At 39.4% G+C, this 15172-nt stretch overlaps 1 protein-coding gene across 1 annotated transcript in view; it reads left to right on the top strand.

The window, feature by feature from the left end:
- Positions 1 to 3546: 3546 nt before the first annotated feature.
- The window catches only part of tet1 (tet methylcytosine dioxygenase 1), a 40517-nt gene continuing 28891 nt past the window's right edge, over positions 3547 to 15172 (top strand). Inside the window, exons 1-2 of the mRNA XM_036574002.1 lie at positions 3547 to 3889; positions 4746 to 6342. Coding sequence (XP_036429895.1) covers positions 4915 to 6342 — 1428 coding nt within the window. The 5' untranslated portion in view covers positions 3547 to 3889; positions 4746 to 4914. The remainder of the gene's footprint in view (positions 3890 to 4745; positions 6343 to 15172) is intronic.

The following is a 15172-nucleotide window of genomic DNA, read 5'->3' as shown; positions in this document are numbered from 1 at the left end:
CAATATAATTTATGTATGGTCAAGTCATAAACTAATATATTTGAACAATATCAAGTAAGAAACCTGTCTCCCAAAGTGGAATTTCTTCTGAAATGTAACACTGAAATGTAACAGTGTGAGCTACAGCTCACTGAAAGGTGATGGCCCTAAAAACAGTAGTCAAATTGTATTACATCATTTTATTTGTGTTTTATTTTGCTGTTGTTGTCTGTAGATGATAAAATGTGTTGCTGATATAGTACAGTGGGTGACACCTCTCCACGCTAGAGACTGGGGTTTGATCCCTTTGCTAGGGCACGCATTCTACACTGCTGACTCCTAACACTACCTTTGCCTACATGTGTAAATGTAAATTGTAAGTTGTTCTGTCTAATAGTGTCTGTAAACCATCTTAAACAATATTGCAGGAGAAAATTGCAGGGAAAACACAAAACTACAGGTAGATATTTTGGTAAATTGGTATATACACATATCCATATAAAGCCCAGGAGAATCTCCTCTAAAGAGAAAATCAATCTACATTTCAGACTTCAGCTCAGATCTGAGAAATTACAAATGTCATCAGGCTAGTTCACCTTTTGATGCAAGTATATAGAATAAACAGACATTTTAGAGAATAACTAGCCTGCTAAAAACGATTTGTTTTCTCACAATGTCTGACTTTTGAAGTGAATTTATTTCATGAACACATACATAGTTAATTATAGTTTATCCAATTTATATAAAGCTAAAATCCATATCTTCATCTACAAAACTTTAAAATGACTTGTATCATACAATACATCCCTTTTCTATTCATGTATGTTTTAATTTGATGTCAATTAATTATTAGAACTCTAAAACTAGAGTTCTAAAACCTCACATTGGGCAGAGAAATGTATGTTCCTCAGGGCTATTCCTCATTATAGGACAGATTTTTCATCTTTTATAAAATTTTTCTACATTAATCTCAAAAGAGATGCTTTTTTTCAGGAGTCTGTATGTTCCAGCACATCATGAGCATGGATGGACTGTCATGTGAAGAAGAAAGCACCATTAACTTTCTTAAGAATAGTTTAATATTACAGCATATTTTACTTTTATGTTTCCCTAACCAAGTTACAGCTTCCATTTTAATTATTTATTAAACCAAAGAGTCTACCCAGATGCCATGCTCTAGATTAAAGAAGTACTGCCAAATGACTAAATAAATTGTGAAATGTTTTCTATAATAATGTTTCCTATAAGAATTTGCAAAAAAGAAAGTTTCCTGTAAGCGTTTATGAATCTTAAAAACTTCAGATCAGTGTGTCTTCTTTTATGCTAAGCTGCTTTAATTCTCATCTGCATCTCAGTTGAGTCTAGACTTTGACTCAGCCATCACAGAACCCTGATTCTTTCCTTTTTTCAGCTCTTCATTTGAAGATTTCTTTTTTGCATCATTATCCTTCTCCTACATGATCCCATTACAGCTCAGTATTAACACTTGGAGAGACGATCTCACATTCTCCTCTAATGCTTCTAAAAACATGCAGGTTCAGAGAAGTCAAATGACTTGGATCTTCTTCTCTCTATCCTGTTTCATGCACTGTAAAAAATAAGAAGTCTGCATAACTTAAATGATAAAGTAACTGATTACACTCTTATGGACACTAGAGTTCACCCATATCACACTTCATAGTTTTGTTAAAAGTTCTCTTAATTTTTACTTCCAGTTTCCTAGTTAAGTAAACAATATAGAACTTGTTTGTACTCAGTTTCTCCACTACCTGAGACTCTTTCCATCACACAGTCCCACCAGGCATTTTCTCCTTTTGGGCTTGCAGCTCCTTTACCAGCCTTGTGACCGGATGGTCACCGGTTTGATCCCCTGAGCCGACAGTATGTGACTGAAATGCCCTTGATTGAGGCACCTAACCCCAACTGCACCCAGGGCACTGTGGATAGGACTGCCCATAGTGTGTATGTGGTGTTTCACTGCGTGGATGGGTTAAAATGTGGAGGTGAAATTTCCCTGTTGTGGGACTAATAAGGGTAACTTAATTTAACTTAACTTAGATACGGACAGCTGTGGATCACTGGGGTTCCAACTCACAGTCTCCTGCTATTGGGTTTACCGTGAAGTAAACGTTTGACACAGATATCAAAGTAACGTCTGGTGCTCCTGAGTGGGGCAACTAAGCAAGAGTTTGAATCCGAGTGATGCCACAGCCATCCATAACTGGGACCCCAAGAGGAGAAAACACCTGGTGGGACTGTCTGATGCACATGTGTTAAACTCTAGTCCTTGCAGGCCAAAACACTACAGACTTTAGCGTACTGCCTCATTAAACACACCTGATTCAGCTCATCAGCTAATAAGCATGGTCTTCATGAACTGAATTTAAAGCATTAGATGAGGGTAAACCCTAATATCTGCAGCACTTTGGCCTGGAAGGAGTCCCAAGTAGTGAGTAAACTGAGTAAAATCTATATTGTTTACCTTACTGAGATGCTCATATTCAAAACTGTGAGTTAGGAGAACCTTGACTAAACTAAGAAGTGTGAGCTGGGTGAAGAACTAGTGTCCTCAAGCTAAGTTAACTCAAGAAAGGCAGTGTAATCAGTTACCTTACTATTTAAAGTTGAACTGACTTTAATTTTTAACAGTTGGTATGAGGTTTATGTGGTTCAGGTTCACACACAACAATATGTTTTTGCCAAATATTTCTTTCTCCATTACAGTCAGACAGCTGAGCTTTGATCTCAGTTACTCAAGGTCATGCTACCAGATGTTCTGTAAGTCATTGAAGGGCTGTTTTTAAATCTAAGGAATGTAGCAAATGGTCATTTTGGAGGGAAATGGGGTTCTCTTGCCTTCCCTTTCCATAAACGCTATTTATGCCCAGTCTTTTCCTGGTTATCATCAGTGCTAACATTTACCAGATCCCTGGAGGTTCCTTGTTTTGTTTTGATTTTCAGATGATTGGAATGTTTGTCGTCACAGTATGTGTTTTTTCAATTGCCATGATTGTGCTCTCTTATAAAGTTATTCAAGAGTATGTAAAGATACGTCTGTGTTTAATCTGCCATCACAAAGCACTGAAGAAGCTGCAGAAAAAGAAATAAATAAAACAAAAAAATTATTAAACAATAATTTGAAATTTAAACAAGATCTAAACTGATTAGTGTCTGAAAGTGCTATTGTGTTATTGGAGATGTATGGAGATGTCCACTGTATGTGTTTATATTTTTCTACTATTCATATAATTCACATGTGCAGCAGTAGTAGTAACAGTAATAATAATAACTATAGCACCACAAAACAACAACAACAACAACACAGCAACAACATTATTATTATTATTATTATTATTATTACAACGATAATAAAAATAACTATAACAATAACAGCAAGAACAACAGCAACAACAATAATAATAACCTTTATAATAACCATATTATTACTATTATTGTTGTTGTTATTATTGTTATTATTATTGTTGTTGTTATTATTATTATTACTGGTGATGTCGTGGTCGTTGTTATTACAGGCTATGTCTCTAGTACTGAAGTCCTGACTGACTGTGCGCTGTCAGCATGTACTCCACTCCACGTTTTCCTGTCAGCCCGCGGACGTCCATTAAATAACCGATGTGAGCGGAGAGCGTAGGTCATGTTTGGGAGAAGGGGCTGTGGTGCCTGGATTTACGGGTTGAAGTGCTGTTTTACTCCGGGGCAACATGTTATTAAGTGTTAGCTACACTATAAAGACTGCGTGTCGTCCCGCTGTTCCGTCGTCCTGCTGAACTTATGGTGGCTCGACCAACTTACCAAATTCGCCAAAGGAAAATGCAGGAGGATCAGCCGTCTCTCGCAGGCGTGGAGTATTATTAGTTAGTTAGCAGTGCAAGCAGTTCAACTGTGTCCGGTATGTGAAGTATTTGAACTCCCTTAAAAGTGTACACGCCAGTGTAACACACCAACACAGGATTATCTTTATCTTGGTGACTTGCATCTTTCCTCGGTGCAGTTGTGTAGTTATCTGCTGTGTCGGTTTCAATCCAAAACTAAAAAGTGCTGTTTCCAGACGCGGCTGTGAGCTTGTAGCACGATAACGGATCAAACGAGCAGCAGCAGCAGCAGCGAGGAAACTTGAAGTAGTCCGGCTAAGCTAGCTAAAGCTAATTTAGCCAAGTTACAGTGAGAATGTGCTAATAGACTTGCTACGACTTCACAGCTATGTTAAGCGCTTGTCAGCTGTAAGGAAAGCACTCGTAGCCTTTGCTGGCTGTATGTCCAATATCTGTTTCGGTATTTAGCCGAATATTTAAAACTTTGTTCAAGCCCTTCGTGGTCAGTGAATTCTGCCACAATAAGGCGCAATGTTTAAAGCAGCACTGTTGAAAAGTGCAGCCGTTCCTTTTTTAGGCTTAAAGTCGCTATTACTCTGTTGGGGAAATGAGCAAAGGCGTTAAGGACTAAAATGTGTTATTCTTAACAATACTAGTCCTGCATTTTAACTTTCTACATTTTATTGACCGTGTTGCCTGTTAATTACACTGTAACTAATGTGTTACTACTACCAAAGTACACTGTAACTAACAGCAGCGAAACAACTGCACAAATCATGTGAACCTTAACACTTCAGTACTGTGCATAATTACAGTTTGTGCAAAAATATGATGAGTGTGATAGGCCATTACTATTTTAACTTGATGTACTACTTAAGCTTCATGTTTAGTGGTGATGAATAGGTTGATCATAATATGTTTCATTTTTTGCAGGCATGCCCCTGTGGAGGCCACAATGAAATGCTAACTTGTTTATACTGGGTCTGATGATGGGAAAGGAATCCCAAGTGCCATATTTTAAATATATTCACTCTGAGAATTAGTCCATTTCCCATGTCTGCTGGCCTGTCTCTCAACCCTCTTACCCTCATCAAACTTAGCTATGCCTCATCCTCCCAAACCGTTAAAGAAGGTCCAGCCTCCAGGAAAGCGAAATGTTAGGAAACTAAAATCCTCCACTGATAGAAGGCGAGCAGCAAATTCAAGCAAACCCAAGGGTCCAACAACACGTACAAGGCAAGTGAAGACCAGGAAGTCCACAGGAAAGAAACCGGCAACCAAGAGGGTCCAGGCAAGTGCCGTTAGCAGGCCTGCCAAGAAAGCCACCCAGGAAAGAGCAAGCAGAACCAAGAATACATCTGACTTAACAGGATCTATCGAACTCAGACAAACACGCAGCTCTCTGACACAACATGGCCCAGCTGCAGACCTCAGGGGCAGGAGGAGGTCCTTCCGGGGCAGTCCGTTGTCGCAGAGTGGCCTACAAGAAGTGAAGCCTTCTAGGAGGGTGGCCAAAAGCAGAGAGAGAGGCCAGCAGACAAGGGAACAGGATACTCAGAGGATCATAGAACCTATAGAACATAGTGATGATGGTGATGCTGATGACCAACAAAGCGAGACACCTGTTACCAATGTAGAGGCTCTACCTGTCAACTTAAGCTCTGAAAACAAAGCAGATGAGGAGCATGGAGAACCACTTGTTAACGAGACTGCTACAGTGGAGGAGGAGAAGTTTGAGGTCACTGCAGAAATGGTACAAAGTGAAAACAGCCCTGTGCCCCTTGAAAACATGGAGAAGCCAAGCACAACTGATGAGTCAGATGATTTGTTCGCCAAAGTGCATGACCCAGCCGCTGAAGCCGACTCTGTTTGTACACTTGATACCTCAGGCCCAACAGAACTTTCTCTCTCACAGTCATGTGACGTTGCTTCTCAAAGCGCCCTAGAAGACTCTTCTCAACCAGATTTGTCTGCAGCATCTTCCATATGTGAAATTCCCAAAGAATCACCAGCACTTCAGAACCCCACAGATGCTAACCAGGTAGAGGACAGAGAGGCTGACAGCACCACAGCCGTGAAGACCAAAGATGATGATGGAGATGAGTTGTCAAGCAAGAACGAAGGAGCATTATCGCTTCTGTCATTGAGCGCAGGTATTTACAGCGGCTCTCTGGACACTGGGCCTCAAACAGCTTGCTCTTTCGACAGCAAAGTGTCCAGCAGTACAGATAGCACCCAGTTCTCATTTGATACAGAGTCGGAAGCAGGAAGTTTAGAGCTGGCTCTGGAGCACAGGGCCACTGGTGCTTCTCCGCTGCTGGAGGCAGACATACGACAGCGCTTACTGCAAGCTCAGGAGAGAAGAGAGAGGAAGAAAAGGAGTAGATGCGGGGCCTGCGGGCCTTGCCTCCTCAAGATCAACTGTGGGCAGTGCAGCTGCTGCTTGAACCGAAAGACTGGCCATCAGATCTGTAAGCTCAGGAAGTGTGTGGAGTTGAAGAGAAGACCCTTGCAGATCACAGCCGGAGAGGTAGGCCACCTGACTGCACTTTGACCACTGTTTCTGTTCCTCCCTGATAGTGAAACTGAAACTCTTGTTTTGAATTGCACTACTGCATCAGCCTTGCCTTGTTGTGATAAAGGTTACACCTATTCCATCCATACTCATACATTGTCCATCAAATATTTTGAAAGCTTGTAACTTTTCAAGAAAATGTCCAACAAAGGAGCATGTTTTTTTTCTATTTGCAATAAGAGATTGCGCTAGGAAAGTTTATTTTGAGGAAAACAATGGGACACATGTAAATATTTGTAACAGTAACTATTAGGGATGTAAATGATTAACGCTTAACTGACAAAAGAGCAATTGTTTGGGCAATGCTAGTGGTTAAAAATGTTAACATTAATTGTATTTTATTTTAGTTTATTTTATTTCTATTTGAAGTGAGTTTGATGTGTTTATCACTGAAGTTGACGAACAGTTTTGGTTCTGCAGCTGGTTCTGCTAGATAGGCCTACTAAAAAATGAAGTACGCAGCTATAAAAGGTGGTGTTCGGGACCACTTTCTGAGAGGACAATAGCACAACCACAGTGATATACAGCAAATATCCGCAAAAGAAATCACATACTGGTTTGAGAAAGACGTAGTGGATGGTGACGGCTTTTGCAAACTACTAGATACATAGCGCCAGAGCTAGCCCCATCATGACCTTTGTGTTCTTTTTAATTTGGGCTAGTAATGAGTTTGTAAAATTTTGGAACTTTTCTGTAGCCCATCTTTATATATTGCAGACATTTCATGAACTCTTTATAGCATATTATAGTTGTCAGCCTCTGGGTTTAAACAAAACTATGCTCTTATATATAATGTTTGATACAGTTTTGGGCTGTTTACCTCATATATGCACTTTTACCTGAGCCCACCTATCACTACTACACTTCATGATCCATAAAAGAAACACTTTTTAATAGAGGTGGGTGATATGGCGAAAAAGGTAACAAAGTTTTGTTCACAAAGTTTCACAATACACAAAATGTCACAATATGTATTTTACTGACCTCTGAGTTGGAACAGATAAAGTAGTGCTAAAAATAAATATAAGAAGAAACATTCTGCACTGACCTAAAGTCAATTAACCAGAGCTAATTATTCTCTCTTTTTAATCAAATGTGCAGCTTGGTTGGTGTTAAGTACTGATGATATCCATAATATGATCAGAAAAGCATATTGTAACATATTATGCAGATATTGTCATATGTCATATTGCCCAGCCCTTTTTTAAAAATCTCAGTGCATTCAGAATTCAGTTGATGTCTGTGACTTTGAATGTGGCCTATTAAGATTTTAGAAATGGATCTGAATTATAATTGATATTTTGATGAGTCATGTGCCCTGCGATGGACTGGCGACCTGTCCAGGGTGTATCCTGCCTTCCGCCCAATGACAGCTGGGATAGGCTCCAGCACCCCACCGCGACCCAGAAGGATAAGCGGTTTAGATGATGGATGGATGGATGGATGAGTCATGTCCTTGACAATTAACGGTTAATTGCTGATTGGTTATTGGTCAAAAGAACTTGCCAAAATTTGCATACCTAGTAACTAAAAAACTAATATTATTCCTGCTGCACATATTTCTTCAGTCTGTTTTCCAGGGATTTGTATGAAGACAGTGTGCACAGCAGTTTTAGCTGCTACAGGAGTTTTTATGAAGCATACTTGTTTTTAGTTATTGCTGTTGTCACAAGTATTTACTCATGCAAATTGTTTTCCTCAAAAAAAAAACAATGCAAGCCATTAATAGTCAGGGTCATTTTCAGTGCACATTGGCCATCTGGCTTTGAAAGAAGTAGTAAGAAAGAAGTTGTGAAGAAGAGCAATAGGGAAAGCTTTTAATGTGATAAACAGAGGATGGCTCTTATTAAGGCACAGGGATGGGAAACACATGGGTTTGTAATAGAGCACTGAGCACTTTTATTGCTGCGCTCCTGCTTAAGAATGCATGCGGCTGCATTCTCGGTTTTGTGTGACTGTTAGCGGTGCTCTTAGCTGAATGGGAAAACCCTATCACATGAGCTGCTGTCAGTTCAGCACGTGGTGTAAGTGTTTGTGCGTGTACGTGAATGAAAGCCTTCCATGTGCTGAAGTGTGTCTCCACCCTTCCTTATGTGCCGTTGGCGGAGAAAGCTGTAGCGTGCAGTTTTTCTCCTGAGTTGATCGCTGTGCTGTAATTCAGTGCTATTCAGAACATGTCATGTCATGCATTTTCTGTTAAACTTGCCTCAAGGCGAGTGAGAGTGCTTCGCCACCTGCGTGAGTTAAAGTACAGGCTAGTTTCTGCACATGAGCAACTGAGGGTGTCTGTATTAGTGTGTATGTGGCTTCTTAAAGAGAGAGGGAGAGGGATCAGGACAAGATTACACTAGATAGAAGTCTGGAAACACATCATTGGTGCCTAAAATGTAGGTCAGTGTTCACATCTGTCAAATTCATGTGGTCTGACTTTGTCATGGATGATATAAAGTTCAGGAATAGAAATGCTGCCCATTTATTACTGCTAAGGTTGGGGTGGTAGAGAATATGCTTTTAAAATACCAGAACACAATATAGCCTACTGCATGCATATATGGGTTGATGTTTATACCCCTAAGCAAGTCACTGAGTGGGTTTAATAAGTCTATCATGCATTCATGTGAATTTCTAACATAGTCAGGTTAGGTGGTTAACTGGTTAACTGTTTAAATTCCTTGGCCTATCATATCCTAAGACTTACTATTCAGTAACTACACAAATAGCCATGCTAAAAGGCAGAGTTATAGGAGTGAGGAAGTCCTGTTTGTTAAAGGCAGTGAAGAAGATTCAGATGTTGACATTGTCTTTGTGTTCATAAACTCCAGTGAACCATGACAACATGTGGGTGGCTGCTTTAGTACCACAGCTTTGCACCCGTTCTCACTTCAGGTAGTGCTATATGTTTTGCCCTAAAGGCATTAATGTTCAAACATGCGTCAAGTAGCCTATTGACTTAACATGATGTTATGTAGATCTTTATCATGTTGTACAATGTGTAAATTAATTCACAGAGGTACATGGCAAGTTAAAGATCAATTTCTAACAATACTTTTTTATACTTTTTTATTTTACAAGAATCATAACTTTACAGGAGAAGGAAACATTTTTTTGTTGGGCCAGTCATCATAAAATGTGAACACATCGTAATGAACAGCTGTAATTTTCAAATTTCATAAACAAATAAAAAGAACAAAAAACATAAAAAATTGAAATACAGGGTTTTGTTCCAACAACGATATGCATCACCACTGTAGCTTAAACTGATTCATGGTTCACTGAAAGATGTTTTTGGCCCAGATAGAAAATGGCCAGAGGAAACTATTCTCTTTGCTGTGCCAGTATTAATCTGAGCCAATTAAATAAGATCAGGTGGCTTAAAGATAGTTAGATGAATCAAAAACCAGTATTTTAATAGGGGTGTAACTTTAAACATATTTTCAGGTTTGATATGTTTTTCAAATCTGAGGTCAAGATTTTGTTTGAATTTGATAACAAAGTAAGTCCCAAACATCACAACCACTTGAATTTATAAATGGCTATAGAATAAAAGCATGAGTACACATTTTTAGTGCTCACCCATACCAAGTCCAATACCATACTGAATAACCTACTTAGAATAAAGTAGCTAGTGTAAATGTGTGCAGTGTAACTTAACAGTTAAGTCATTTTTAAATGACGTGTGTTAGCTAGCTGTGCTACATTAGTTACCTTTGATTGAGTAGCGCTGCATTGGAGAAGAGTGGGCTTTGTTCCACGTCATTGATACATACCCAGCATGGACGCATGCAAGCCACTCCCCCTCCCTGCCTCCCTTTCTCTGATAGGACGCACCCAAATGCATAGTTTTGATCACTGACAGTCATTTCCACAAATGATGGCAAATGACAGACCCTTGGAAGAAACCGGGGTTTATATCAATGATACAGTTTTAAATTTAATTCATTTTTTGATAATGTATTGAAATTGTTATGCCATTAGTATTAAATGGACTGACATTGACATTTAAATCATTTTTTATGTTGCTAATTTATTCAGTAGAACGAAAAAAAAAATGTTTTGCGTGAGCGAGATTATCTCTTTTTGTTTGCATTTATGGAGAAGAAATTAGAAATTGACTAATCCATTTGTTCAACTACATTCTTAAAAAATCTACTGCAGATGTGGGATGTGTTTGTGTAGGTAACACAAGGTCACAAGGTTAAAAGGATTTTGTAGTGACTCTTTCGGCAGGGTGATCAGGATCAGCCTGTCTATACACTTACAATGCCAGGACAAATATTTTCTACATGTCAAGTGACAAACTTAATCCACTAAAGCTGCTAAACAGGCTGGAGATCAGGCCTAAGAACAGAAACTGTGCAGTCCACATGTGTAATAAAGCTGAACTGCAGATTTTAAGTTAACCTTTAAAGTAGTGATGAGCGGGCTTTATTTATAAACAGACTACCTGTGAATAATCACTTAACTCATAATACACTGTAGCATGTCTGACAGTGCATATGTGTCTTCTGATTTTCAAAAAATTGCCCATGTTTCTTATAACGACCTATTTGTTTAGACAGCACTGCTGCATACTTGTAATAACTATAATTCAGTACCTGCTATAACCTGCCTCCTACTATTTCTGTACAGTAGACATGGTGACAGTAGCATTTGTGTTTTGTTTTCATCTGTATGGACTCTTCAGGCTTGTTTTCTTTCTTCCAAGTGGCAAAATAAAGCTGTGACTTTGCTCATGGTTACATTTCAAGATTATATTTTGGAGATTTACCATGTATTCATTTCCATTCCACCAGGACTCTATGATTATATGGCCTCTATTGCTCATTTATGGCTTTTTCAGGTAATGGCAGGAAAATTCTGGTCAGTGGGCACTGTAGCAAGCTAGCCAGGCCGTTCCAGCTGTGCAGTATTCTCATATGGAGGGAGTACAAAAAGCTCTTCTGTGACTTTATTTAATGTCTCAGTGTGCCATGGAGACGGGGCTACAGCAGTTTGCATTGTAAATGTGACAGAGGCTTGTTGAGCTTTGCAGAGTAGGATAAGGAAGGAGAATCAGGGGAAGATGAAGGGTAAGAGGCCGGATGGCTCAATCATGTCTGGTTTCAGTCATTTCTGACAGCACTCCAGGGTCACGTGGGATGCTGTAGCAACACCGCAGTATATAATGATCCAGAGACTTCAGCCAAATATGATTTCTAATACAGGGTGGGTTGTGTCACACCACTGGAATTTGACATTAGTGTTCTACTGTGAAGCAGCTTTAGCTGGTTACTAAGGGTAGTACGTTTATATTGACAATAAAGTTTGAGTGTTGATAGCTTGAGGGCCTTTCAGATACTCTTTGTCTTCATAGAAGATAAGAAGAGATCTCTGTGCTCTCAGTGCCTGGTCCTGAGGCTTGTTCTTGGCTTGGCTTCGATCTCTCATCTCCCTCTTTTCTTATCAGAAATCAACTCCTTCTGTAGTTTGTCAGTAAAATCTTTGGTGCACAATCTTCAGAACATGCTTATCAAAATGGTGACATTGTATTATGGAATTATTATTATTCCATTATTCAAGGCCCAGTCCTGTGTGATGTCTTGGAGTAATTCTCTTTTACTGCACTGTTTACTTGTATATGTTTGCGATAACAATGAAGTTCTTCTTTCTATTGAAATTGATATCTTGGTTTGATGAGTGAGTGTGTTGGGCCATCTTCATAAGATGTTGGGCCACCACAAACCACCAGAACAGCTTTTTGGCATTGATTCAAGTATCTGGAACTGTACTGGAGTGATGAACCCCATTCATCCAAAAACCTTCCCTCATTTGGTTTTGATGGTGGTGGGGAGTGCTGTCCAACATGATGGTCCTAAATATCCCATTGGTGTTCGGCTGGGTTTAGATCTGGTGACTGCAAAAGCCATAACATATGATTTACATCATTTCCATACTCATTAGTTCATTCAGTGACCCTGTGTGCCCTGTGAATGGGGGCTTTGTCATCTTGGAAGAGACCACTCCCAACAGAATAGAAGTGTTTAATCATAGGAAAAAGGTGATCAGTCAGAATAACTTTGTGCTGATCTGTAGTGACACTTCTCTCTAAGGGGACAAGTCGACCCAAACCATATGAGCAAAATGCCCCCCAAGTATAAAAGAGGCATCGGAACCCCTCATTGTAGGGGATCGATCATTCAGGTCTGTACTGTTCTCTTGGTGTACACCACACTCGCCCACTTATGGAGAACATGGTGAAGGATGACTCATCAAATCACTTTTTTCCAGCACTCTGCAGGTATGTTAAGTCTGATATTTGTTTTTTGCACAACTGAGCTCTCAAATGTGCATTCTTGTTTGTTTTGAGCAGTTTATTCATTGCAATTCTACTATATTATCCCTCTGTACATTTAGATATTTTTTCTCTTGCCTTCTTGATCCAAAATCAAGGTAAGCTGGGCCTGCTCAGCATTTTTGTACATGCCACTGAGGATGGTAGGATGTTAAATTGCTTAATTATGTCATACAGTACAACTATCTGGAAGCATCGGCACTCATTATGTTTCTCCACTTATTTTTTCAGAGTTTTCCTTTGTCACCTGCCTTTAGAAAGTGAGCTTCGGACATAGTCTGTAGATCTCTTTGTGTGCTAAGATCCGTTTACATCATCTGTCTGCCTGACTGCTCATCTCACACTATTTGATTAACTGAACTGAACTGTCATGGTTTCCATGGTTTCACCCTCAGTCACCTTGACATCTAGTATCAGAGCATGTGTCTGCCATCTCAGGCCTCGATGTGTTTGTTGGATATGATAAAGATCAGCATCTTTGCTGTGCTGTGATTCAAGAGTTGCTCTCTTTTTATGTAGTGCTTGAGGAGCTGGCCTCTATATTCTGTAACAATAAAATTAATAAATGTTTGGTCTACAAATTGCATTTTTTCTGTGACCACACATTTTAGCCGCAGTGCACAGACAGAGAAATAAGGCGAATTAAAAGAGTTTCTATATTAACCCCTTAAATTCCTAGGCTTATTACATACTAAGCTTATTATTTAGTAACTACACTTCAGTGCAAACTGTTTAAACTATTCTTAGGTTATAGAAGTGTGTAGTAAAACTTTGGGCCTGCCGGTGGACCCTGGCATATAAGGGGTTAAACATGGCTATATGCTAGTGGCTTATGTTCTTATGTTCACAATTTTATGAACCTTTTTTAAACATTTATTATTTCCACTATGATGATGCTAATCAAAAGGTAGTGAATTTTGCATTATGTAAGCATCAAGCTAGGAGTGCTTTCATTTTATGTTGCTCTAACGTAAATATGGATAATCAAAGCTTGTAACAGACATTTAAGTAACATATTTCTTGCTTCAGTAACCCTTTATTTTTCTGTGTACTGGATGATGGTGTTATCCATAATGCTAATTCCTGATAGCACCACTATGGCATTTGCAAAGTAATCACCAAACTAACACTTGCTAAGAGAAATCTGTGTGAATGATGTTACAAAAACACTCACTAGAGAGGTCTCCAGATCCCTAAAGGTATGGAGCTGTTTTAAAGGGGCTGTCATATTATTTCCTTAATCTGTTTATGCTTTTAGCTACAGGCTCCAGTGTGAATTTACTAGTATCGGTCAAGAACAGTGTTGGCCATTTCAGTTATGATTCTTGCAGTTTTGTGCTTCCTCTGTTTCATATTTGAGCTGGGTGGGACTATTTTGGAAGAACCTTAATGTCAATTTTTTTCTTACTAGTCAGAATTTGTCAACGACATCTTGCCACAGCCCTGCGCCATAGAAGAAAAAGTCTCTTTAGTTGTGCCTTGTCACTAGCCGATCCGCATCCTCTGGTTTGCACTGCACACCACTGTCACACGTGTACGCTGCATTAGGAACAACGCTGCCTAATCGGTACCCTACATGCATGCATCTTATGACATTGTATTAACAGATTGTCTTGGAGTGTTTAATGCTGAGAGCACTATGTAAGCAGTCTCATTCTCTTTAATACTACTTAGTATCACATTTCTTTCTATGAGTGAAAACATTCAGTTTAGAGCACCAGGAGATGAAAAGGATATGGTCTAAAACCTGCGCAATGTTACTATCATTGGTTTAGTATAAGAGCATGTCTGTAGTTCAATCTCAAATGGTTCCTTACTCCCTGTATGGTGCACTGCATAGGTCATGAAATCACAGCTTCTGCATCCAAACAGTGCAATAAATGTTACATAGGTTGTTGTGCAGCTATATCTGAATAGAAACACCTTTGATTTGGACATATAATGCACTATTTGTATGTAGAACCCATTACATATAATGACCTACATAGTACTCACTACATAGGGATTAGGAAGCCATTTGAGATTGAGCCTATATTTTATTAATTCTGTTGTCATTGTGGTGCAAATATCGGCCAAGAATGCTACTGTGCACAAAGCAGAACCGCTCAGGTGGATGATTACACCTGAAAGCTCTGTGTTTTCATTAATAAACATGTAAGATAGCATGCCAGCTGAGCAGGGAAGAGTGCTGATAAAAGTAATATTCTATACGCATGTGTGACATTGGTGCGCATGTATGGTGCAAATCAGGCAGGGGATGCAGATCGGGTAGCGACATGCCTGACTGGTTACCAGAGAGTGAGGTACCTAGAATTTTGAGTGTCATGCCTAAACACGCCCCTTACCCCCTTTAAAAGGCCAGGGCCCGCCGGCGAGCCCAAAGTTTTATTACATACTTCTATAACCTAAGCATAGCTCAACCAGTTTGCATTGGAATTCCTGCAGCTGCTGTAT

Source organism: Colossoma macropomum, unplaced genomic scaffold (genome assembly GCF_904425465.1).
Source record: "Colossoma macropomum unplaced genomic scaffold, Colossoma_macropomum, whole genome shotgun sequence".
NCBI lineage: Eukaryota > Metazoa > Chordata > Actinopteri > Characiformes > Serrasalmidae > Colossoma > Colossoma macropomum.
This window is presented reverse-complemented; position numbering and strand designations above follow the sequence as displayed.